The following is a 23,346-nucleotide window of genomic DNA, read 5'->3' as shown; positions in this document are numbered from 1 at the left end:
CATAGCTTTAACAAGCAACGCTTTAACATTATTTAAGATCTACTATCACTGAGCAATTCTTTAGTCATCCCAAAATTACAACGAGAACCTAATTTTATGGTACCTGAAATCTATCAATTAATACAAAAAAAAATTTATATGATCAAAAAGATAGTTGGTCATTATTACTTAAACGGTTGACCCCCCATCCCATAGCTTTTTCGACTGGAGAGTCCGCACCAATCAAATTACGTTAGGGATGCAAGGAAGCGGGGTAGCAACAACTTCATTAGCTGTTAAAGCGTAGTGGCTTCCCACGGAAGGTAAAAATTCAGTTTGGGTTTTTGTGCGCTTTGAACATCAGTCCTAATAACTAACTCTGACCTAGCTCTTAAGCTTCCTGCACAGCAGTGTGCAACGACTTAAATTCGGGAACTGCAGCTTTTGGCCTTTTCCAGCCGTCAGAGGTGGCCCGCAGCAGCGTTATGTGCGGTAGTGCCGATCCCCGCGGGCACCCGGGGCCGCCTCCCGCGCTGAGCAACGCCCGGGGGGGCACCCCAGCACCCCCCGGCGGGCACGCCGACACCCCCCGGCGGGCACGCCGACACCCCCCGCCGGGCACGCCGACACCCACCGCGGGCACGCCGACACCCCCGCCGGGCACGCCGACACCCCCCGCCGGGCACGCCGACACCCACCGCCGGGCACGCCGACACCCACCGCCGGGCACGCCGCCTCGGCACAGCCTCGGCCGCCCCCGTCCCGCGGCGTCCCCGAGCCCCGCAGAGACCGACCAGGGTCCTCGCCCGGGCGGCCCGCAACGCGCGCCCAGGGAGCCGCCGCACTCACCTGCACCGCACCACCACCTGGATGTTCTTGCCCTTCTCCTCCTTCTTGGAGGTGCCGCCGCCCTGGGAGCCGAAGGAAGCCATGCCGGGACCGGAGGCGCTGCCGGAGCAGGACGTGCCGCGCGCGCCACCGCCGCTTTGAACCGCGCAGCGCCCGGCCCGGCCAATCAGCGGCGGCCGCGGGGCACCACGGGACGGCATTTCAAACGCGGGGCCCGCCCCGCCAGGGCGGAGATGTCGCAGTGGGGTTCACGGCTGCGCTGCTCGCACCTTTTCCTTCTCCTCCTCCTCCCAGATACCCCGAGGGGCCGGTACGGCCCCGTCCCGCCTCCGCTGAAGCTGACAGCCCCAGGTGTGAGGGCAGCCTAGCTCCTCGCTGCGCACATCAGTCTTCAACAGTCACATCATCCACGTAGCCCTCCCTCGCAGGTCAAGCCCTCCGCTCTTCTGTCCCTGCTGGCTCTCCTGTTAGTCCACAATTTCTTCAAACATCACGACGAAATTGGAGGAGCGTGCCTAGGAAATGGCCTGTAGAGTGGAAGCATTACTTTATCTGCTTAAAAAAATGAATCCCATCTCTAATTTACGTGGTGGAGGACAGCGTCCACTGTTCCCAGCAGGGCACCTGGTGTGCCCTCCGTCGGTGGTGCCCCAGCCCAGGTTGCCACGTGCCTGCAGCAGAACCACAGCCAGGCACACCCCATGCCCAGTTGGGCCATGCCTGCAGAGCTCTGCTCTAGACCCTTTGTCCCTTGGGCACGCTTCATCTCAGGCTGGTCTCCAGCACAACTCATCAACATCACTGAATTCTAAGTTGCCATATGTTTACAGGTGGGTGTTGCCTGATCAATTCGTGGGAAAATCTTATATCACGATGAAAGTAATTAAAGGCCCAGGACAAAGCACCACAGGTGCATTACATCCATCCTTTTGCTTTGAAACTAGATCATGTGAGCCACTCACACAGGTGGAGATCTATGACAGGATAACAGGTCTTCTGGGTAGAGGGGAAGAGGCAGATGTTGCAGAAGATTCAACTGATCTGACACACTTTTTTTCCAACAAAGCTGTACTGGCTCCTACAGACTGTCACACTGTCATCTACCTATTATGGCCTATGGTGCTACAGTGTTTTGCTGTTCTTCTAGGGCCTTCCCAGTTCCTGAAATTCAGATTACCTATCTATAATTTTGCAAGTGTCCACACTTTTTTTCCCTAAGTTGGCTGCTTTGAAATTTACATTTCCCTCCTCCATGAATTGTTAAAATAAATAACAAATAAATCCTAACCTTTACGGCTTGCAGTAATTTTTCTGACAGTGACATGAAGCAGCATTACATTATGCTCCTCTACCATTAATCTGAAGAGTTAGAACAATGTCAGGGCCAATCAATCTTATATTAGGCACAAAGAATAAGATCTGAGAAATACATTACTTTCACAGAAAAGGACACGAAGCACTGGATTCCTATTCTGCTGCGAGCAGAAATTGATCAGAAAGCATTAACATTCAAGAAATTTGGTCTGCCACTGTAAATGTAGGTTGATGATGAAACAGGACAAGAGCTATGAAAACCTCATAAGGATTAATTACAATTTTCATTTCAAGCCTTTCTGAGAAAGTATTTTGTTTGCCCCATACAAGATCCTACTGCTTGCATGCCACTGAAAACAATACAATCTGAAAGTAAGTATAGTATATGAATATATTACAAGAAAACTACTTTGCAGGGACAGGCATTTCCAAGTGAGTAACTGCCAGATAAATTACTGCCCTTCAACATCAATTTTTAACCTTTTGACCTCAAACCTAGAAATAAGGCAATGATTCTGTAGAAACAGCTTGTAACAAAGCAAAATTTACATACATGATGTGCTGGTTTTTTGTTGGGGTAGAGTTAATTTTCTTCACAGTGACTGGTATGGGGCTATGTTTTGGATTTGTGCTGAACACAGGGTTGATAATACAGAGCAGGCCTTGCACAGAGTCAAGGCTTTTTTGTGCTGCCACGTTTGTGAGGAGGCTGGGAGTGCATGGGAGGTTGAGAGGAGACATGGCCAGGACAGGTGACTCCAACTGACCAAAGGGATATTCCAGATCCTATGGGATCATGCTCAGTATATAAAGTGGGGAGAAGAAGGAGGGGACCTTGGGAGTGATGCTGTTTGTGTTCCCAAGTCACCGTTACGTGTGATGGGGCTCTGCTATCCTGGAGATGGTTGAACACCTGTCTGCCCATGGGAAGTGGTAAATTAATTCCTTGCTTTGCTTGTGTGTGCAGCTTTTGCTTTCCCTAATTAACTGTCTTTATCTCAACTCATGAGTTTTCCAGCTTTTGCCCTTCTGATTCTGCCCCCTATCCCACAGGTGGGGGAGTGAGCGAGTGGTAGTGTGGGGCTTGGCTGCTGGCTGGGGTTAAACCACAACAGGAAACTAAGGAACCCAAATTTTCTAACAGTCTTGGAGCTTAACTTTCAAACCAAAACGACTTTGGTGGCTTCATGTTAATAAGACTTGCTACCTTTTTCCCTTTAATGAAACACTAAAAATCACAATAATACATTTTGCTTCAGCTAAGTAAGGATTTAACCAAGTGGGAAAATAAATATAAGAGCAATGTCCATGGCAAACACAGTGAGACCACCTTTACTCTTACTTGCTTTTTTGTATTCCATCTATGCTAAGGACAAAAATTATTCATACAGACAACTTTGTAGTAGATACTGCTAGACTGAAAATTCGAATGCAGGTATGCAAAGAATCTGAATCTTTACCTTCCGCTCTGTACTCCTTTAAATGGGCCATACAAAAGAACACAGTACTGGAACTCAAGATATATTTTCTTCCAACTTCTGCTTTTTTGTTATTTTTCTGGTACTAAAGTCAGATTTTTCCTCAAAATATAACACGTCTCTCACAAACATAGAACACATCATTTAAACATGTATTTAAACAAGAAGAATCTATTTAATTATTGGGAGTTAAATTTGGCCCATAGCTACTTTTGCTCTAGCTGTGGTAAGTGAAAAATATGTATTTTTGGTAATCAAGTTAGCTTAAAAAAAAGATACTATTTAATAGCTGTAGACCTGTTTTATGAGGTCAATTTATAGTATAGGTTGTACATTTTCTTAGACTAGGTTGAACCTAGAGATACTAATACACTGTAAACATAAACTGAGTAACAGCATTTCACAAGCAATAAAAATAAATACAAGAATACTTAGGCTAGTCTCAACAGTGGTTGGGAGAATTACCTTTAAGAAGGCATGTACATTATCTGTGATAAATCTTTTTTATTTTTTTTAAGAGAGACAAAAACATTACAGAAAATTAAATTATATACTAATACATCAGCCAATGTAACAACTTCAGTAGAAGTTACTAATCTCCACATATGGATAAAAAAGGACAATTTTTAACTATAGCTTGCCAACAAAAAGCCATTGAATTATGGTGATATTTATAGACAAAATAAACACTGTTTTCCTAAGAGTTGTATCAGAACACCTGGGTAATTACAGGTACAGAGGCCTCACAAATAGTAAAACTGTTGACACAAAACATGATTAGCTAAGAATGAAGAAAGGTTATATAAGGTATAATAATGGAGAGATATAATTAATACAAATTATAAGGCTGGGTGAGACTTCTTTAAGGCTTAGTAACGCCTGTTTTGATTACCAACATGCTACACAGTGTATCAACTGTACTGAACATGTGGAAAGCATAATATTGTTCAACACTATAAGTGACATAGCAAAAATTTGCTGATTAATTGCATATTCACATTAAAGGGTAATCGACTTGCACCTCAGATAAGCATAAAGCAATTTCTAGTCTTTGAACAGCCTGTCCAGTTGGCCAGTAATATTCTAAACTCTGTATTGTTTACATACAGAAAGTTAAACAATAAGGACTTACACACACACACACTGTACTGGTATATTTTCAGCTGAGGACAGGGTTTTCCTTCAGTCAAACAGGATAATTATGTCACTGTTAAAAACAAAAGATAAAACGCAATAAAGTAACTGTTGTTGAAATTAAGGACTCAATGCACGATTAAAACCAGAACTGATTTCAACTAACTAGGGAAAATACACAGTATAAAAGATCTTTCTTTTTAGGCATGTGTGCCAGATCACTGTCCGACACAGACTGTAGCATTTTACATCTTTTTATAGCTGCCATAATAAAAAATTAACACCACACGTAGGTGGACGTATGCACTTGTGTAATTAGCTCAGACTAAAGCTAGTCATTTTCCATAGGCTTACCTATTTTCACTAAAGGTGTGCAGCTGGAAGATATCCTTTACATAACAGGAAAAGAAACAATTAATGGGAAAGTTGGAAACATACAGACTTGACAGGACTGACTGAAGTCTACAGGAAATGTCTCCTTGGCCTCATTACCTTTAATATCTTAAAATTTTATTCATTCAGTATTTTTCGATTGAGAGTAGTCAATAGACAATTTTTTTCCATATATGCCACATCATGAAATTGCTACTATTTATTTTGGAGTGGAAATAACAATCATAAGCTATGCTTTTTTTGAGCCTGAGGCCAGTTTGCTACAAAGCCCTATTACATACAATTACAATTTGAATTTGGTCCAGAATTTTATCTAGGCAAAAACATGCTTCCATTAGAAGCCTATCAAGACTGTACTTAAGAGTTCTACACTTGCTGTCTCTTAGCTCTCAAGACAAGTATAAAATACTAGTTTTATTTTAAATTATTTGTAACCTGCCTACTTTGAAGATCACTTTCTCTCTCTGCATTGTACATTTATGTCACATATCCTGAAGAGGGATCTCCACATTGCTATTTTGTAAGGCTTCTTCATGGGACTATTTGAATAATTTCTACACTTACTCTAAATTATATTTAGGCTCATTTGGTCTTTTAGATAACACCTGTTTTTCCACTAGAGCTGATGAAGAAGGCAGAAAACACCAACTGTCTATGAGCAATTAAAGTTTCATGGGGAAGAAATCTTAGTTGCTGGACTAGACTGAGAAGCAAATTTTACTGCAAGTCCTTTTAACTTTTGCTGATGGTGTCCTATTAAAAATATCTTTAAAACATGGATATTCAAAATAGTGGATGATTTTAATTTTGGCTAGTATAAATTGAAATAGAGAAGGGTCAGATTATAAGAACCCAACCTGCTCTGAATAAACATCAGCGTGTCCTGCTTTGGCTGGAATAGAGTTAATTTCTTCTCAGCAGCTGGTGCAGTGCTGTCTTTAGGATTCAGTATGAGAATAATGTGCATTACACACTCACATCTTTGTTGTTGCTAAGTCATGTTTATCCTAAATCAAGGACTTCCTTGTGTCTCATGCTCTGCCAGTGAGGAGGTGCACAAAGAGCTGTGAAGGAGCATAGCCAGGACAGGTGATCTGAACTGGCCAAAGGGATATTCCACACCATAGAACATCATGCCCAGTATATAAATTGAGGGAGGTCCCCAGAAGGGGCTGTTTGGGGTTTGGGGGTAGGTTCTGGCATTGGTCAGCAGGTGGTGAGCAATTGTATTGTGTGTCACTTGTCTTTTTATTATCATTATTATTATAATTTAGTTTCAAATATTAAACTGTTCTTATCTCAACCTACAAGCTTTACTTTTGATTCTCCTCCCCGTTCCCTTGGGGTTGGAGGGGAGGGAGGTGAGCAAGCAGCTGCATGGTGCTTAGCTGCCAGCTGGGTTAAACCACGACACACCAGTGCCATGGAACAGCCACTAAAGAAGCTTAGAGTGGATAAAATAGGTGTGACCTCCACTGCAGACCTCTGCTGCAATACTTACGATAGGTGCATGAGGAGGCACCATCTTTCATCACCACAACTACAGACACGCTTGGTTTAGATCCAGCTATTAGAAGACCACCACAGTTTTGCAGGTGCAGTCTATGTTGCTTTCCCAGGATTGCCCCTATGGATACTAGGCAAGACTTACAGGAAAAGGCAGGATTTACCAGAGCAGCTAAATATAGGCCAGCATTAGCTAAACATATGCACTTGGCTTCATTAGGTTAGCAAACTCTCTGTCAGGACCCGAAGAAAAGAATAAATTGCCTGAAACTATTTACTTCTATAGTTTTCACCCTACATGGTAAATGATACAACATGGCTATAGCATGTGTTAACAATAAAGGCAGAAGCATTTCTACCATACATCCAATTTAACAGAATGCTCCAATTCACAACCTCTTAATCTCCTAGTTGCTTCAGAAAGGGAGGAGACAGATCATGAAGAGGCACTCACCCGGCAGCGTGCCTTCTGTCAGACACCAAGGGATGAGCCTTTCTGATGTACCGGCAACAGCAATAGGGCGGAAGTCAGAATTAAGAGCTCACCATTTATCCTGTCCTCTTTTTGTCCGGCTTGGTCCTCACTTTTATATACACTAGGAACTGGAAAAAACCCAGACTGCCTCCAACTAGAATCCCATGAGGACATTTTTGCAGTAGTTAACATACTGTGTTAAAATTAGGCACCCACACAGTTCTAAATCCAAGCAGTTGATTTAGGTGAAAACTACCAAACGCCTTGCTCCAACCAGGATGAGTTAACTTGAGAGACAGTTCCGTGTCTAAACAGAGGCCAGAAGTGTGGGTGTACTTGATGCAGACACAAATGTTTTAACTGGGTAGCTCAGGTATGGGTAAGAGCATCTCTATAGCAGCACAGACCTCACTGGAAACCAGCATTCCCTGACAGATTTTGTTGATTCCCTGTTGACCATATGAAGTAGTATGCGGCCACATCTTAACAACAAATTTAACCAAAGCTGACAGTAAAAAAAAAAAGGTACTTTAAACCAAAGCATTTTAAAGCTACTTCTGCTACATCTTCAATTCCATCTTTGGGTGCAAAAATAACCTTAGGTAACTCATCTGGCCCATCTTTCTACCTTTTTATGACAGGAGGGTTCTGTGAATTTTCTTCTGTAAGATACCACCTTTTATAAAAGGGAAGCACTGGGGAAGCTAAAATCAGTCATTAAATATTGTGCATGTTTTTGTCTCTTTTTTTCCCCCCTTAGCTTTGAAAAATAAGACATAGTAAAATAGATACACCTGAAGAAAGCACATTACCAGAACTTCAAACAGTGGGGTTTGAGGGGTGGTGGGATTTTTTGGTTTGGTTTTGGTGGGGATTTTTTTGTTGTGTTTCTTTGTTTGTTTGTTTGTTTTCATGTTGTGGGGTTTTTTGTGTGGGTTTTTTTTCCCCTACAAAGGAATTACAGCAACCAGCCCCATGCACGATTTTCCTACAAGGAAATCTACCAAGAAAAAAAAAAATCTCCCTAGAAAATCAAATATACGGCAACCAATCTTACCCAGCATTTACAGCTGTACACCCAGCCTGCGAGGCGAATGCAGCGCCCGGCGCGGAGGGGCCGCAGAGCTCGGCTGCAGGTGAGGGCAGCCAGCGGGCTCCAGCGGAGCTCCCGAGGAGAGAGCGCTGCCGCAGGGTGCACTGTCCCCGGGGAAGGGAAGATTTTGACACCCGAAATCTCTGCCGCTCAGGACGGCGCTGCACCCACTGTGCTCAAATTACGAGGCGTCTAATTACCTTTTGTCTTGGCTTTCGCCGGCAGGGACGCGGAGCGCGGACTCGGGGACGCGGGCGGGCCGCTCCCTCGGCGGGCGCAGCCCGGGGCCGGCCCGCTGCCCTTCCCGCCGCAGCCCCGTCCGCCTCCGCCGGGCGCGGCCCCCCCGCCGTGCCGAGTGTCGCCCCGGCTCCCCGCCCAGCCACCCACCCCCTCCGCCGCCTCCGCCTCCTCCCAGAGGCCCCCGGCCCCCTCCCCAGCCGCAGTCCCGGCCCTCCCGGCGGCAGAGGCAGCTCCGACACTCCCAGGTACCCCCAGGTACGGGTCCCGCCAGGCCCGGGCGCGGAGGGCGGACGGGACCCCGCGGGCGCCGGGAGGGATTGGCCGGGCGGCGGGGGAGGCGGGCGGAGAACATGGCGGCGGGGACCGGCGCGTGCTGAGCGAGCGGAGCCGGGCCGGGCGGCGGGCAAGGCCGGTGCTGGCGGCGGGGCCGCCAGGGCTATGCGGCAGCGCCTGTGCCCTGTGCTGAGCCGGGCTCTGCCGGGCTGGGCGCGCCCCTGGGCCGTCCCGGCCCCGCGCTTCTCCCCTCCGGGCCGGCGGCGCAGCTCTTTCGGGTACGGTGCGAGTGTGGTGGGGCCGGGGCAGGGCCGCGGGACCCGGGGCCGTGTGACCCGAGGCCGGGAGGCCGCGGAGCTCCCGCGGGGTTGTGTAAGAGGCGGCGGCGGGGCGGGGGCACCTTGTGTGGCGGGCGGGGAGTCGGGGGGACTCGGGCCGCGGAGCGGGGCTGGCGGTGCAGCCTTCGCGGGCAGCCGAGCTGGGGGCGGCGGGGCCGGGTGTGCCGGGGAGGCCGGAGTCCTGCCCTGTGCCCTGCCCTCTGCCCTGCGCTGCCGCCCGGGCTGACGTGCTCCGGTGTCTGCAGCTGCACCTCCCTTGACAAAGCAAGGTTGGTCATCAGCCGTGCGGCTTTCCTTGCCCGGGGGCTTACTTTATTGTTCCCTTCCCCCTCGGAAAAAAACCCATGAATTTTCACGGTACTTCCCATGACTTCCTAAGCCTTAATTGTGTGTGTGTGGAGGAAGTAAGTTTAAATTCTTTAAGAAGAAACTGCTGTCAGTTACCCAAAGTTGCTGGGAGCGGCCTCTTCAGCTTGTGACGAGCCGTCTGTCACTGGCATTGTGCGGGGCTTGTTTTTGTGTGTGTGTGTGTTACCAGTGTTACCAGCTCCGGTGGAGAGAGAGAAGAAACCTCGATCGAGGGAGGAGCGGGGGGAGGCTTGGCATGGCTCACTTTTAGGGGCAAATTAAACTGCGTAACAACTCGGCAAAGTTTTTCCAGGAAGGGAGCTGAATAAGGGACAAAGGCTAAGTTGTTTTTTTCTTTCATTAATACTGTACCTTAGTAGCCAAATCTATTTTTAACACTGCACAAGAGACGTCAAAAGTAGTATCTTTCCGGGGAAAAAAGTGAGTTGTGATGACTCATACTGTCGGTGCTTGCGTGTCAAAATTCGGATGCACCGTTATTGTTCATTATTGCTATTTATGCTTCAGAATTGTAAAGGTAATCCACAGCGCATATTCGGAGCCAATGCTTTTCTCGGGCTCTAGTTTCTCCTTCTAGATTACTCCTCTTTAAGCATGTGAATATATGCAGTATTTGGACTTAACTTCATATATGTGAATAGGCCTGTTATGTTTTCATACTACCTACCAGCATGATTTAATCATCTGTTTAATTTTAATTGTGAATTAGGATTTACATAAATTATAATGAAAAGAGAGCAGGCATAGTACTTTCATGTGATGATTTTTTTAAGATGTGAAAATTAAGTATTTTTTCAATTACGTGTTCTGTTTCTGTATTTTGTTCGTGCTTTCACCTTTTCTCAGCTTTAACTTTTCATAAAATTTGTAACCTTCATCTGCATGTCAAGCAGCAAGATAATTTCACAGTTAGAACTTCTTACCTCCTTTTTGTCTCATGTACAGCATTGAAATGATCTGTTCTAGTTGGAAAGTCCCTAGAAGGATTCGTGTATCCACGTTTGCGTGCTTTTTTGCTCCCCTTCTCATTTCTTGTCTTCAGTCAGCGTAAAATGTGTCTTAATCCATTGGATGAAATGATACCTTTGGGAGTTGATTGAACTGTCAAGCATATAACTTACTTTGCACATGAATACAGAGGGATTCCCCTACCCTGTTAGGTCATGAAGAAAGAGGGAAGGGACAAGTTGTTTAGTATCTCCAGTGTTTCATTGAACTGGAAGGTATTAGACCCCTAGCTGGGGTTCATTGCAGGTTATTGTAGAAGTCATTTACTGAAAATACTGTCAGACCGTTTGAGAGATTGCATACTGGGTTGATATTTTTTACATATTAATTCTATTGTATTAGATGCTTTTATTGGTATTCTGATCTTTTAACAAGATAGAAATCAGAAAGTTTGTAATAAAAATCTAGAGAAATTGCTTTAGTTGGTTTTGCATCTGGTTATGTGTTTGCATGTGCAGGGTCTGTCAATTCACATCTTTGTTTTCAGTTTCTGTGATGTCCATAAGTTGATAAAATATGCTTATGAGGTAGCATATTGTGTATATAATAAGGTGATTTTTGATGGAGCTTGTTTGAAAGTTGCTTTCTATTAAGAACTGACCTTCTGTAACTTCTTTTTAGAATGAGTTGCAGCTTGCCTGAAGAATTGAGATGGAAAAAAATGCTGTAACGTCGAGAGTTTACTTACAGGGTTAGCAGAACAAGAATTGAATTGTCCAAAACTGTAAAAGCTAAACCACCAAATAGGTGAATAGCCAGGGCTTCCTTTGTTGAAACACATCCCTGACTCCTGTAAACTGCTCGTTGTTATGGGTTTGTTGGTTATGTCAGAGCTCTAGTGTCAGATAAGCAATTGCTTTTAATGTGGTATTACAGTGCTTTTAATGACTCAGAATTCTGAAGTGCTCTCTGTTGTTGTTGATCAGATTTTCTTGCCAGTTCTCTCATCTTTCTATGTATTTCTTGGTGTTTTGCACAAGTTTTAGTCTCATCTTTTTTTTTTTTTAAGTCAGACCTCACAAGATTTTTCTTTTTGAGGGTATAAGACAGATGGTTGCATAAAGTATTAAATGAGTTGGCTTTACAAAGAGTTTTGGGCAATCTGATGTGCTACTTGTAGATAAAATCTATGAAATAACACATCAAGATACTGTTAGAATAAAGCACAGAGGTCTCTCCTATAGCATCCAGTTTGGTGTTTTCCACTGTGTGTGCAGGGCCACGCACCAGACACCACCACTGGGTACTGGGGTTGTGGACCAAGCCCTGCAACTGTAGGGTTATGGAGGAAAAATGTTAGGGAGGGAGGAAGAGACTGAGAACCCACTGGTTTGCAAGTATACAAGGCATAAAACAATTAACTGAATTAATGAGTACATTTCTGAAGCAAATATGTAAAATAGATTTTCAAGCAGCTGGTCATGTAGCACAGAAACTAGTCTGATCAGTCTTGTTCTTAACACTCAGTTTGAGACTGATGAAAATAATGATAAAAGCCACATTTGTGAAAATTCTGAAGATCCTATATTATGATGACGTCTAAAAATTTAAACCAGATGATTTTACGTAAGTTTAAAAATCCTCAATCTTTCAAATAATCAAAGGCTTCAAAACCCTTTTGGAATTTCCGTAGTTTTCAGCAACCTCGAAAAAATTGAAGCGAAGAATTGCTAGGAAAAGGCTAATTTTAATTGTTTTATTTACGGTGAACGTGGTTAAAGCTTGTTTACCTTGGAGGTTGTGTTTGGATTAATTGTTTGGAGCAATTTTCAAGGAGGTAGAAGAAGTAAGCTTAAGTGATGTAGAGATTTTAAAAAAACTTGTTGTCCTTTATTGCTGTGTGTAAAATCAGACTGTATAAAATCCTGCCTTTTTGTTTGACTTGTTTACCCAGTGCTTTGGAAACTGGAGTGGTCAAGTTAAGGAACGTAGATTTAGGGCAATAAATCAGCTTTATGGTGTCTTTATTGTATATCCCATCTCATTTGACTATCACAAGACTGTTGAAAGCACATGTCATTTTACTTCTCAGGCCAATTGCCTGATCTTACATGTGAAGCCACCAGGGCCCTTGTTTTTGCCAGGTTCACACGTGGTGTTGTCTCATTAATGCTACTGGTAATTCCTGTACACCAGTGTTGCACAGCAGTGTTTCTGCTGTCATGTTGGTGGTGAAGCCTGTGGCAGACCAAGTTTTACTGCTGTGATCTAGAAGTTGTAGAAGCTGGATTCTTTAGGGAGCAAGAGCAAGGCAAGTGTCTGCCCTGGCCACCATCATTAGGAGGGAATTTTCTGACTCAATTATAGACTTGGCAAAAAGCTGCAGACTGAGGTTCTGAAAATGCTTTAATTGTAGCGTGAGTTTAGAATTTCTTCAAAATAAACTACATAACAAAACCTAATAAATATTCATCATCTTCAAACTTGCCTGATTTGGCATGATTAGTTGCTCTTAATAACTTGGTAGCACTGATTAAATCATTGTGGGTCTTTGTAGTTGGAGCCTTTGTGTATGAAGTAGTATGCTGAATTCCTGATGAGTTTAAAAGTGATAAAACATGTTAACATTTTAAGCAGTTTATCTACTTATGCAGTCTGTCTGCCTGTGTATGCAGTCAGAATTATTTAGATCAGTATCAGGAATGTGTTGGGATCTCATACATTCTCTAGCTTCATGACAGATAAATTCACAGAAGATTGATGCTTCATGGATGTTGGATAATGTGAAGTATTTTAATCTCTAAATGTGTAAAAGAAGGATTGCTAGGTTTGTCTGCTGGTGAACCTGTGACCTGAAAGAGTTATGGAGATTCTCCTGAAGAGTCCTTTCTGGTAATGTTCACCTAAATTGATCTGATTTCTTGATTTGGTTTTGGTTTTTTGGTGGTGGTTTTTGTTGGGGTTTTTTGTTGTGTTTTGGTTTGTTGGTTTTGATTGGGTTTTCTTGTTTTGAGATTTCTTGAGATTACCCTTTCTCTGCTCCATTTTTTTACTACATTCTTGGTAACAACTCAAAACATTTATCTGAGTTTAGGAAAAAAAATTTACTGCCTATGGTTTAGTTTAAAAAATATTTTTTAAAATTATAACATACAAGTGAATGGAGAAGTTAAGAGAGTAGGTAGATTCCTGGACTCCTCCAGAGTGCTCAGTTCATCCTTGTAAGAGAGGTGAGAAAACTCTGGCTGGTGCTTCTGCAGCACCAGGCCTCCTGCCAAAGCACACAGCACTTCTTTCACTCTGTGCATTGGCAGCTGGAGAAATCTTCATGTAACCAAGATGGATTAGTAAATAACACAGGGAACATGTTACCAAGGGTAACTCCCTGGCAGGACAGAAGGGAGAGAGAGGCTCTGACTCCACAAAGGTTTCACTTCACTCTGGTAAATGGTGAGCAATTGAGTTGCATAAAAACTTCAAATAAATCCATATTTTAAGGCAACTGATATAAATGGAAAAAACCCATCAGGATCTGCTGAGATGGTAACTGTTGCCATTCTTCTGGCTCAGAGCTGTGTACCAGCATTTGACTTCAGTGTGTGCAGACTGTCATGTCAAAAAAGTCTCGAAAAGGGCTTCAGAGATTTTGCTTTGGGGGTCATATTTTTATTAGCTAGTCACATTCTTGCATTGAAGCAACCCTCAGGAGTTTCTGTTAATTGGGTTTCAAATATGGTCCTTTAATTGTTCAGACATTGAACTTAGATTTGATTACAGTGGCTAATTTTTAATTAAAGTAAGTTTACTAAAATAACTTTGAAAGATTAAAATAGTGAGGTAGAATCATATATCACTTAATCCCACTCTGTAATGCTCTGTTTGCAGGTGAAACCTGGCATCCCCAGAGAGCCTTACTGGTTCCAAGGGACTGCCTGCCTGGAAATGATTACAGAAATGGAACCTCAAAGAACAGAATATAATTTCACTTCAAAGTGCTATAATTGAAAATTCAGCATTGGTTTTAACTGATACTTTTCTTGTACAAGTGAAATAATTTTGAGGAGGAGGAAGAATATTTTCTTTTAATTGAATAGAGACACTGCTCTGAGTTCAGACATCCCCATTCTTTTTTTCTTCTCTCTACATTGGTCATCTTACCAAGTGTAATTTTTGAGCCATTGGAAGAATTTCCAGTGTCACAGTAATGCTTTGTATTTGTTCCTGCTGTCTTTACTTATTTGGATCTTTCTCTGTTGCTTCTGTTTTGTGAAAGTAGTATGACAGTATTTCTTTTAAATATTTTCATTTAAACATTTAAATGTTTTTGTTAGGCTATTAGCTCTGCAATAAACGTGGCATCTCCTTTATGGATGAATTGCTTTGCAGCATCCAGTACTCATTGTAATGACAGCAGAGCGTGTGAACTTCAGGGCAGTGTCTAAACATGGCCTTAGAAATCAAGCTATTTCTGAAAAATAATAAGAAATACAGAATTCTTTCTGGGTTTATCTTCTTTTTTTTTTTTTTTGCCTATGGATAAAAGCAGTTCTGATGTCAAAAAGTGGTTTGTAGAGTTTTAGGATTCTGGTGTGAAACAATGGAATGTGGTATTCTTATAAAGCAATTGCACGTAGAGAACTTAAAAGCTGCACGGGAGAGCAGTCATATGAGAGAACATTTAATATTAGGTCTTACAGTTTACTCCATAAGAAAAAGAAATGGTGCAAAAACTCTCTAAAGTGAACTTTCCTCACTTTTATATTGTAGTAACATAGCGCCAGGAAGAAGAGTACTTGAGCAGGAAGGTGTTGATCTTGTTCTTCTGACATATTGCCTTCCAGGAGTATGGTGTAGTTGATCTGCTTTTGCTTTCATACAAGTTGTCTGGTACTATTAATTCAGTTTGCAGCAAAATAATTGTAGGTTAATCATGCAAACCCATTTGAAGTTAGAGGATGTTGTGTTCACAGTGCCTCTTGACGTAACAGTGAAGATGGACATGCAAGTTTGGTTTGAAGGCTTAATTACTGCTTTTGTCCTTCTGAAGATTGTAGCTTTTTCCTTCACTGAAATTTGACTACCAAACTGGAGGTAGCCTATGAAGGAGGCAGAATTAGGGAATGATAATAAAATTAAGTGGAGGTCTACAGCTTCGCAAGACATCAACTGAAATCTCATGAAGTTTCATAGAAGCTGCGTAATTTGATGAATCACATTGGAAAGATGAGTCATCTGAACAAACAGTAAAGTTCTGTGACTTAATGATACGGTGTAGAAATAACAAGGAGATATCAGATGACAAGGAAATTGTATAATGTTTAAAGAAATCCCACAACTTGAGCAGCTAATAGTGTATGTGTGTCTTATGATAAGCAACTAGTATCTTAATGAGCCAGCATATTGTAGCTGAAAACCAAGATAAGTCTTCCTTAGCAGTTGTGAAATCAGGAGATTCAGAAACTTCCTTGTTCTCCTACATGCTTATATTTTCAGTCCAACTTGTGTGCAAATCACTTGTGTGCAAGTGAAAAACAGTTAGGAACAGTTTAGTTACTGATTTTCATATATGAAAAGCAGTATCCTCACTTCATAAATTTTACATAGTATCTAAAGTTGAGTAGAGTTTTTCTACTTAATACTCTAAACTTTGAAGATGGAGGCATTTTTTAATTGTTAGCATTGTTTGTATCAGTGCTGTTGATGCAGACAAACAGAGATGTGCAGTACTTGGAGTAATCTTTGGATTTCGGTGGGATCTACATTTTTTTGGAGGAAGGAAGGCCATAGATGTTCCAAGCAGAATTAGCCTGAGTACAGGGTGAAACTAGTGGATAAATGACAGGTTTAAATGGGAGTGTAGACATATAAATTTGAATTCAGCATTTCAGTTATTGTTTAGTGATTACATTTGGCTGCACATTTTAAAAAAAAAAAGTAATTCACAGTGAGAGAACCATGTTATAATAGTGGAACTGGTTCCTTCTAAAATGAATTTAACTGCTCTTATATTGAACTGTAAAAAGTTACTTCATATTATTTATGGATTTTGATAAGAGACATTCAGATTGTTATTATTCATTGATGCTTTCTAAGATGAGTGCTTCTATTTTCTTTTTGGATTATAATTCCTGTTTGTATATTGCTTTTTTTCATGTAGAGACGTGTTATGACTTAAGAGTATTTAAAAGTCCCAGAGTAATATTTTTACTTCTTTAAAAAGTATGCAGAGATCTAATGCTTACTTTACTGTTTTGGTTTTTTTTACAAATAATGTCTTCTCCAGTTTACATATATGGAGATATATATCTCTCTCTATATTTATCTGTATCTATCCTTCCACAAACATAAATCCGGTCTTAAACAAACTTTCACTCTTGTTACAGGTAAAAGCTTGATTTTGTGTTTGTGAAACACTGGTTTTCACTGATTCTGCCATAGGCATTATGTTCACAAACTTTCTATTCTAAAAATGCTGTTAGTAATATATTAGCCTCATTGTAATATCTGACACCAACACTGATGGCACTGCATCTGCTGGCTTCAAGTTGGTTGTTGGTTTTTATACCATAGAATGACATGAATAAATGTGAAGGAGGTGATTCCAGAGGGACAATAGCTCTCAGAACTGCTTCTCATTTTGAGAATGATAACAGTATTTTAGGAAGGAGATTTTATTAGCTGACTGCCTTTCATATGTAATTTTAAACTGTAAATACATAATTAGATTTTCAGAGTTTTTTGTCCTGTATCTGTTGCAAACCAACTGAGTTTGCAGTTGGTTTGATAGCTAGAGAGTTGATTAAAATGTCGTGAGTACCTTGAAACAATCTGTATGTTGAGAACTTTGCAGTTCTTCACATTGTACATCCCCTGTGGTCCTAGAGCTTGTACATAGTCTTAAAACTTGGAGGAAGTTCCAGTTCCTTGAATCATACAGCCTGAAAATGGAAAAGTAAATGCTGTGAAACTCCTTGCTGTCTATGGGATACGAACAAAGTTTCTCATGCCTGTATTGTGGTGGGGAGTTGAACTTGGAGCTGGTTTTTAAAGTGGAATGAATTCAGTGACGAGTGATGAACCCATGTAGTAAATCACTCAGCAATATGGCAAGCAGTGTTTCACCACAGGAAGAGATTAAGTTTTGTTGGTACTATATAGCAGGCCCTGTTCTAAAACCTTTCCTGTAAAATAGTGTGAATTCAGTGGCTGTTACATACAGGAATCCACCATGTGATGATCTCAGAGTGTAGCTTTCTGATTTCCCACGTCTGGGGTTTGTGCTCTTTTTGTGTGTGTTTGGGGTTTGTTTGGACGTTTTTGTTTTGGTTTTGTGTTGCTCTTTGTTATTTATGTGTTGTTTGGAGGTTTATTTTTAACACACGGTCAAGGGGTTATACTCTACCTCCACAAATATTCAAGTCTAAATGTCTCTTCACTTGGCATTTAAAAAAATGTATAACCACATTTTATGATTTCAGAATCACACTTAGTTTCTTAGCATTTCAAAATTGTGCCATTAAAGAAGCGTCTCGTAGCATCTGTTAAACTAATAGTTCAAGTTGAAATGTGTGAGACAGTCTATTCCTGTTTATCATGACAGTTCTGCAGTGTGTTTGTATTTTTGTGGCAACATTGCAAGCGTCGTTACCATTTCTTGCTTGAGTGTACAAATCCAGTAAAATTTTGTTTATCTAACAATCACAAAGTTACAACATTCATAACATAACCACCAATTCAGACACATGAAATACTTTCCTGAAGTTTTGAAAGTATACTTGAGATAGCAGTGTATGCTTCATTTAATTTAATTTTATCATGATAGAATAAGGGAATTACATGTATTAAGTTTAAGGTTTTTAAAATTATCATTAGTATGATACTTGAAGCATTCAGTTATGTGATCTATATTTTTATCCCTGTTTCTTGGTCTTCAGGGTTTTTTTTGTTTTAACAGCAATATTTTTCAGGATCTGAAGTATACCTTTAGGCAAATTAGGTGAGTTTTTTGCAGAGTAGAACTTACTGTCATTATTGCCCAGTATTGTCTAACATAATATTAAAATAGTAGCAAGGCTTAAGTAAAAATAATAAGTGAAATTTCTTCTGTTTTCTTCAAGGTTTCAGAAGGAGACAAACAACAAAATGAACAATCCAGCTATTAAGAGAATAACAAATGAAATTATCAAATCACCTGAGGATAAACGAGAATATCGTGGACTGGAACTGGCAAATGGCATTAAAGCTCTTCTCATTAGTGACCCCACCACAGATAAGTCTTCAGCAGCGCTTGATGTGCACATAGGTATTTAATTCATGCTGTGTTCTTTATGTCATTAATAAAAATGCATAAGGTTTTGGTATCTTGATTGCAATTAAACTGACAGGAGTGGTATGCAGTTGGCAGCTTAGCCTTTTATTGTAATTTAGAGTTTGTTTAATTCTTTGACACATCAGGTTGAAAATTATTAGAGCTAACTAAATGCTCTTACTGTACTCTGTGTTTACTCAAGTGTAGCTCAGCCAGTAGAAAGACTGCTTTTAACCATTAAGTTTCGTGTTATGAAAGATCTTTTGTAAGCAGGAAAGGGGCGGGTGCAGTGCAATTATTTCAGACAGCTCCATCTGTCATGTCAGACTTTTTTTTTTTTTTTATGTTAAGTTGTTGATGTGTAGAGGTGAGAAAATGATGTAGTGTTGGAGAAGTTGGAGAGGCCTTCCCTAACTCCAACGATGCTTAAGTGTGCAGACAGAAATACTGGAAATAGATTGGAAGGCAGTTACTTTGACCCTTTGGAATAAAGGAAGCCTTTTCTTATATCTGAGGTATTTCTCAAGCTTGTGTAGCTTTTCACTTGCTTGGAAAGTATGATGCACCCACACATAACTACAAACTCTTACCAAGTTTGTAGTTGGGAGCTCTTGCTGCAGTTGTTAAGGCAGAAGAAGCAGAGTAACTTAGAAAACTTCTGACCTTTTTTATTATGGAGATGGCTGTCCCAAATCATTATCTAGTTCAGAGGATCCTGAATGTGTTTTGTTTAGGTATATGGTAGTAATAGCCAACTGCAGCATTCAGTTCCTGCACGTGTACTGGAGGAGATGTATCTGTTGCCTTCATCTCTAGTCTCCTATTGCACATCGCTGCACACTCCAAAGTAGGACTGCCAGACCTCAACTTCTGTGGTTTTGCCTTCCATTCTTCCAAATCTTTATTGTCTTTTAATCTGTTTTCCTTCACACCTACTAGCTGGTCATCCATAAGTGCTTGTGTTCAGGCAAATTACAGGTTATCGCTTGTCCTGTGAACCACAGGATAAATACCTCCTTAATTATGGTTGGCAATTGCTGCCTTTTAACACAGTACAGTCAAGGTATAGAATTCAGAACGGTGTGATCTGCCAGGTCTTTACAGATTGTGAGTCATGGACTTCAATTGAAAAATTGTCTGTATAAGGAAGTGCAAGCTGATTTGAAGAGGCAGTTTGATACACTAATTGGTTATTACTAATTCTAATTTTTTAATTTTTTTTTTAAGATTTAGTTGACTATAGTTGCACAAGTGTCTACTTGCAGCTACAGAATAGATACATAATTGCCTGAAGCAAAGTACTGTAATATAGAACATCTTAAAAGGCTTAATGTTTTAGTATTAATTTTTGTGAATGTTTACATGAAGTTTTTCCTTCTGCAGGATCCTTGTCTGATCCCCCCAACATTGCTGGGCTTAGTCATTTTTGTGAGCATATGTTGTTCCTGGGAACCAAGAAATACCCAAAAGAGAACGAGTATAGCCAATTTCTAAGTGAGCATGCCGGGAGCTCCAATGCTTTCACGAGTGGGGAACATACCAATTATTATTTCGACGTGTCACATGAACATCTAGAAGGTGCACTAGACAGGTAAACACATTTTTTAAGATTTACATTTTTGTTCTATAGGTTCTACTTGGATTAGCGTGAAAGTTTATTAGAAAAGGACTGAGAGCACTATCTTTTGTTAAAACTGATAACCAGATATTTCTCAGTTTAAAAGTCTTGCTAAGGTTTTTTTTTTGTGATAGAAAAGTTCTTCACTGAGGCAGAATTTTTGAAATTTAAATATTGTGTTTACACTGAGTATTTTTGGAAATGTGGGTCACAGAATATGATCGTGAATTTATGCATTGATAGCAAACGCAGGGTGGAGTCTAGAAATATATTAGGATGCTTTTAGTAAAGGGAATGTGTTGAAATCTCTCTGTTTTGGGGGTGGGACAGAAATGGAAAAGTGTGTAGTCAGTGACGTAAAGAACGAGTTTTCCCTTTGGCTTCTCCCTGGATGTCTGACGAGACTTACTTGATTTGTGAGATTAAGAGCCTCCTGCAGCTAAACCTCAAAACAGTAGAAATATTCAGTGAGAATTGTGATGCAGGGTCCTTATTCTTTTAGTACCTTATATGATGAATATGTTGTCTACATCTATACATAATTGAGAAATTGAGAAATAAAGATACTGAATCAGTGTCAAAACTGTTACAGAATTTATAAATTCTGCATTAAAAAAGAATATATTCAGCTGTTTCCAGTAGGTACCAAGCTTGTTACTTTTCTGTTACCATTTATGTACAGTACTCTTGATTGAATTAAAGGTTTTCTCTTTAGATTTGCCCAGTTTTTCTTGTGCCCTCTGTTTGATGAAAGCTGCAAAGACAGGGAAGTGAATGCTGTTGATTCTGAGCACGAGAAGAATCTGATGAATGATGCCTGGAGGTTGTTTCAACTGGAGAAGGCTACTGGAAACCCCAATCATCCCTTCAGTAAATTTGGAACAGGTTTGTCAGAATATAATTGTCTTTCATTGGAGTTCTGTGTAGCATACATAGTATTATTGTTTATATAAAATTGCTAAAGACAGACTGAAACAATCCCCTTTTTTTCCTCTCCGTACATATTTATTATGGTGCTTTATCACATTTTCCACATCATAGACCAAACAGAGCTAGACAAAAGCATAGGAAACAGAGCGATCCAAGACTTGGAGTGTAGTGATGAAGCAAGCTTTATGATTCTGATAATTACTGCAGTTAATGATGTTTTCCAATTCCTGGATTTGTCATAATTTGGTACTGTTAAGTCTTCATACATAACAAAGTGAATAAATTGTGTTTAAATTGTTGTTAGCCACATGCTCTTTTTGTTAACTAGTATTGCATTTAGACTAGGTGACAGTGACTAGGTCAAATCAGAAAGATCAGCAAAGTAAAGTGAAAATTAGTGGGTTGTAATATAGAAACAACATCTTAACCATAGAGCACAGCAGTAGGAGATGGATAGATAAAATGATCTTGCACATATCCCAATCTTATGGCTGTATTATTTTGTTCAGGCTTAATTATTCACAGAATGCTTAGTAACAATTTAAAATGAACACCCCAAATCCTCGGTGTAAAAAGCACTGAGGTGAGATACCACAGTTAGGGTCAAACCCACAAATGTTTGATGCTTTAGTGTTGGATGTTTTTTTGTTTTGGTTTGGTTTTTTTTTCAAAGAAGTTATTTTTGACATGAATTTGGTTTTGAAACTGTCAAAGTAATAGGGCTGCAGTGTTTAATCATTGAGCATCACTGTGTTTTGTGGCTGGGTCAGTTTGTACAGTGAATAGTTGACACAAATACTGGGGACAGTTAGGATGACAGGGAGAGCAGATAATGGGCTGTAAGGGACGAGTTTCTTTCTCTGCCTCCGGAAAGACAAGAATATTTTTGCACCTGCTGATGGAGGGCATAGTTGTGGGTCTGGTAGCCACCTGCTATGGGAACACGTGTTGCTCTGTTGTACCAGTAAAGGGAAACTGTCTGTAGAAGTGAAACTAATAACTGCATTCTCCAAATGGATAAATGTGAAAAAAACAAAGTTTTGGGAAATACCAATTAATAGGTAAGTCTTCAATGTATGTATGTTAATCTCTGCTACTGAAGATATTAAATAGTTTTCCCCATTTTAAGAAGGTTGTCTAACTGACCCAGGGGAAATGTTTTCATGGGGAGATCCAGTTTACTTATTAGGCATAGAAATTATGTTTAAAATTGATAATCCATCCCAAGGAAAGCAGATGAATTAATATATTTATTTTCTATCAGTAAGTACATAGATGTCAAATATTGTTAACTGTTTTTATGCTACAGGGAACAAACTCACTCTGGAAACTAGACCAACCAAAGAAGGAATAGATGTAAGGCAAGAGCTATTGAAGTTCCATTCTACTTATTACTCATCAAATTTAATGGCTATTTGTGTCTTAGGAAGAGGTGAGTTTTGTTCTGTTAGTTAAGTAAGTCTTTACATATATATTTGAAGAAAATGAAGGTTCCAACTGCTTAAAACATTCCACACAAGATAATATTTTACATATATTTGTTAAAAACTTAATAACAGTGTTTTGAAAATGGTTTGATTTTTGGAAATATGCTCCCAGACTAGTACTTATGTGATGTTTTACAGTAATGCTAGGATGATGGGTATGAGTGGAATAAAATTAATTTTTTATCTAATCAAAAGCAGAATTCACTGAGTGAATGAAATGGAAGCTTTCAGTAAGAATCACCCTGGCAACTGGAAATCTATACTAAAGAAAACCATCACTGTAGTTGTAAAGCTTAAATGAATGTGTATTTTGGTGATGTGAATAAAAAATAGTGGTTTGTAATAGAATTATGTGCAGTTCACAGAATTTTCATATACAGTGAACCATCTTTGTTTGCATTGTTTTGTTGGTTTTTTGCCCTGGACAATTCTCTTAGTGTAGGAGTACATGTATGTTGGGTAGGAAAGATTCTGCTTCCTCAGTCTAATTGGGATTGTTTTGATAACCAGGTGACTGCTTTTGAAATCTGTCAAGGATTAAGGTTGAGACATCCTTTGAGATCCATTGCTTTGAGACATCCAAGAAATGCAGGTTTTTTCTTCCAACGCCCACC

At 40.5% G+C, this 23,346-nt stretch overlaps 2 protein-coding genes across 11 annotated transcripts in view; one reads left to right on the top strand and one right to left on the bottom strand.

The window, feature by feature from the left end:
* Positions 1–8,510, bottom strand: part of KIF11 (kinesin family member 11) — a 28,151-nt gene extending 19,641 nt beyond the window's left edge. Inside the window, exons 1-3 of one of the 7 annotated variants that reach the window (XM_050305242.1) lie at positions 5,109–8,509; positions 4,753–4,827; positions 829–1,355 (exon numbers count right to left, since the gene is read on the bottom strand). In XM_050305242.1, the coding sequence (XP_050161199.1) occupies positions 829–1,028 (200 nt within the window). In that variant the 5' untranslated portion in view covers positions 1,029–1,355; positions 4,753–4,827; positions 5,109–8,509. Of the gene's footprint in view, positions 1–828 lie in introns of all 7 variants that reach the window. The other 6 variants (XM_050305245.1, XM_050305243.1, XM_050305246.1 and 3 more) reach the window with 6 other exon arrangements.
* Positions 8,511–8,604: 94 nt separating this feature from the next.
* IDE (insulin degrading enzyme) overlaps positions 8,605–23,346 on the top strand; it is a 60,170-nt gene continuing 45,428 nt past the window's right edge. For 2 of the 4 annotated variants that reach the window (XM_050305250.1, XM_050305249.1), the window contains exons 1-5: positions 8,811–9,012; positions 18,507–18,691; positions 20,081–20,288; positions 21,031–21,200; positions 22,555–22,677. In XM_050305250.1, coding sequence (XP_050161207.1) covers positions 8,900–9,012; positions 18,507–18,691; positions 20,081–20,288; positions 21,031–21,200; positions 22,555–22,677 — 799 coding nt within the window. In that variant the 5' untranslated portion in view covers positions 8,811–8,899. Of the gene's footprint in view, positions 8,717–8,810; positions 9,013–18,506; positions 18,692–20,080; positions 20,289–21,030; positions 21,201–22,554; positions 22,678–23,346 lie in introns of those variants that run through there. The other 2 variants (XM_050305251.1, XM_050305252.1) reach the window with 2 other exon arrangements.

The sequence above is a fragment of the Myiozetetes cayanensis genome, unplaced genomic scaffold (assembly GCF_022539395.1).
Source record: "Myiozetetes cayanensis isolate MyiCay16 unplaced genomic scaffold, myiCay2020 scf10, whole genome shotgun sequence".
Classification (NCBI taxonomy): Eukaryota; Metazoa; Chordata; class Aves; order Passeriformes; family Tyrannidae; genus Myiozetetes; species Myiozetetes cayanensis.
This window is presented reverse-complemented; position numbering and strand designations above follow the sequence as displayed.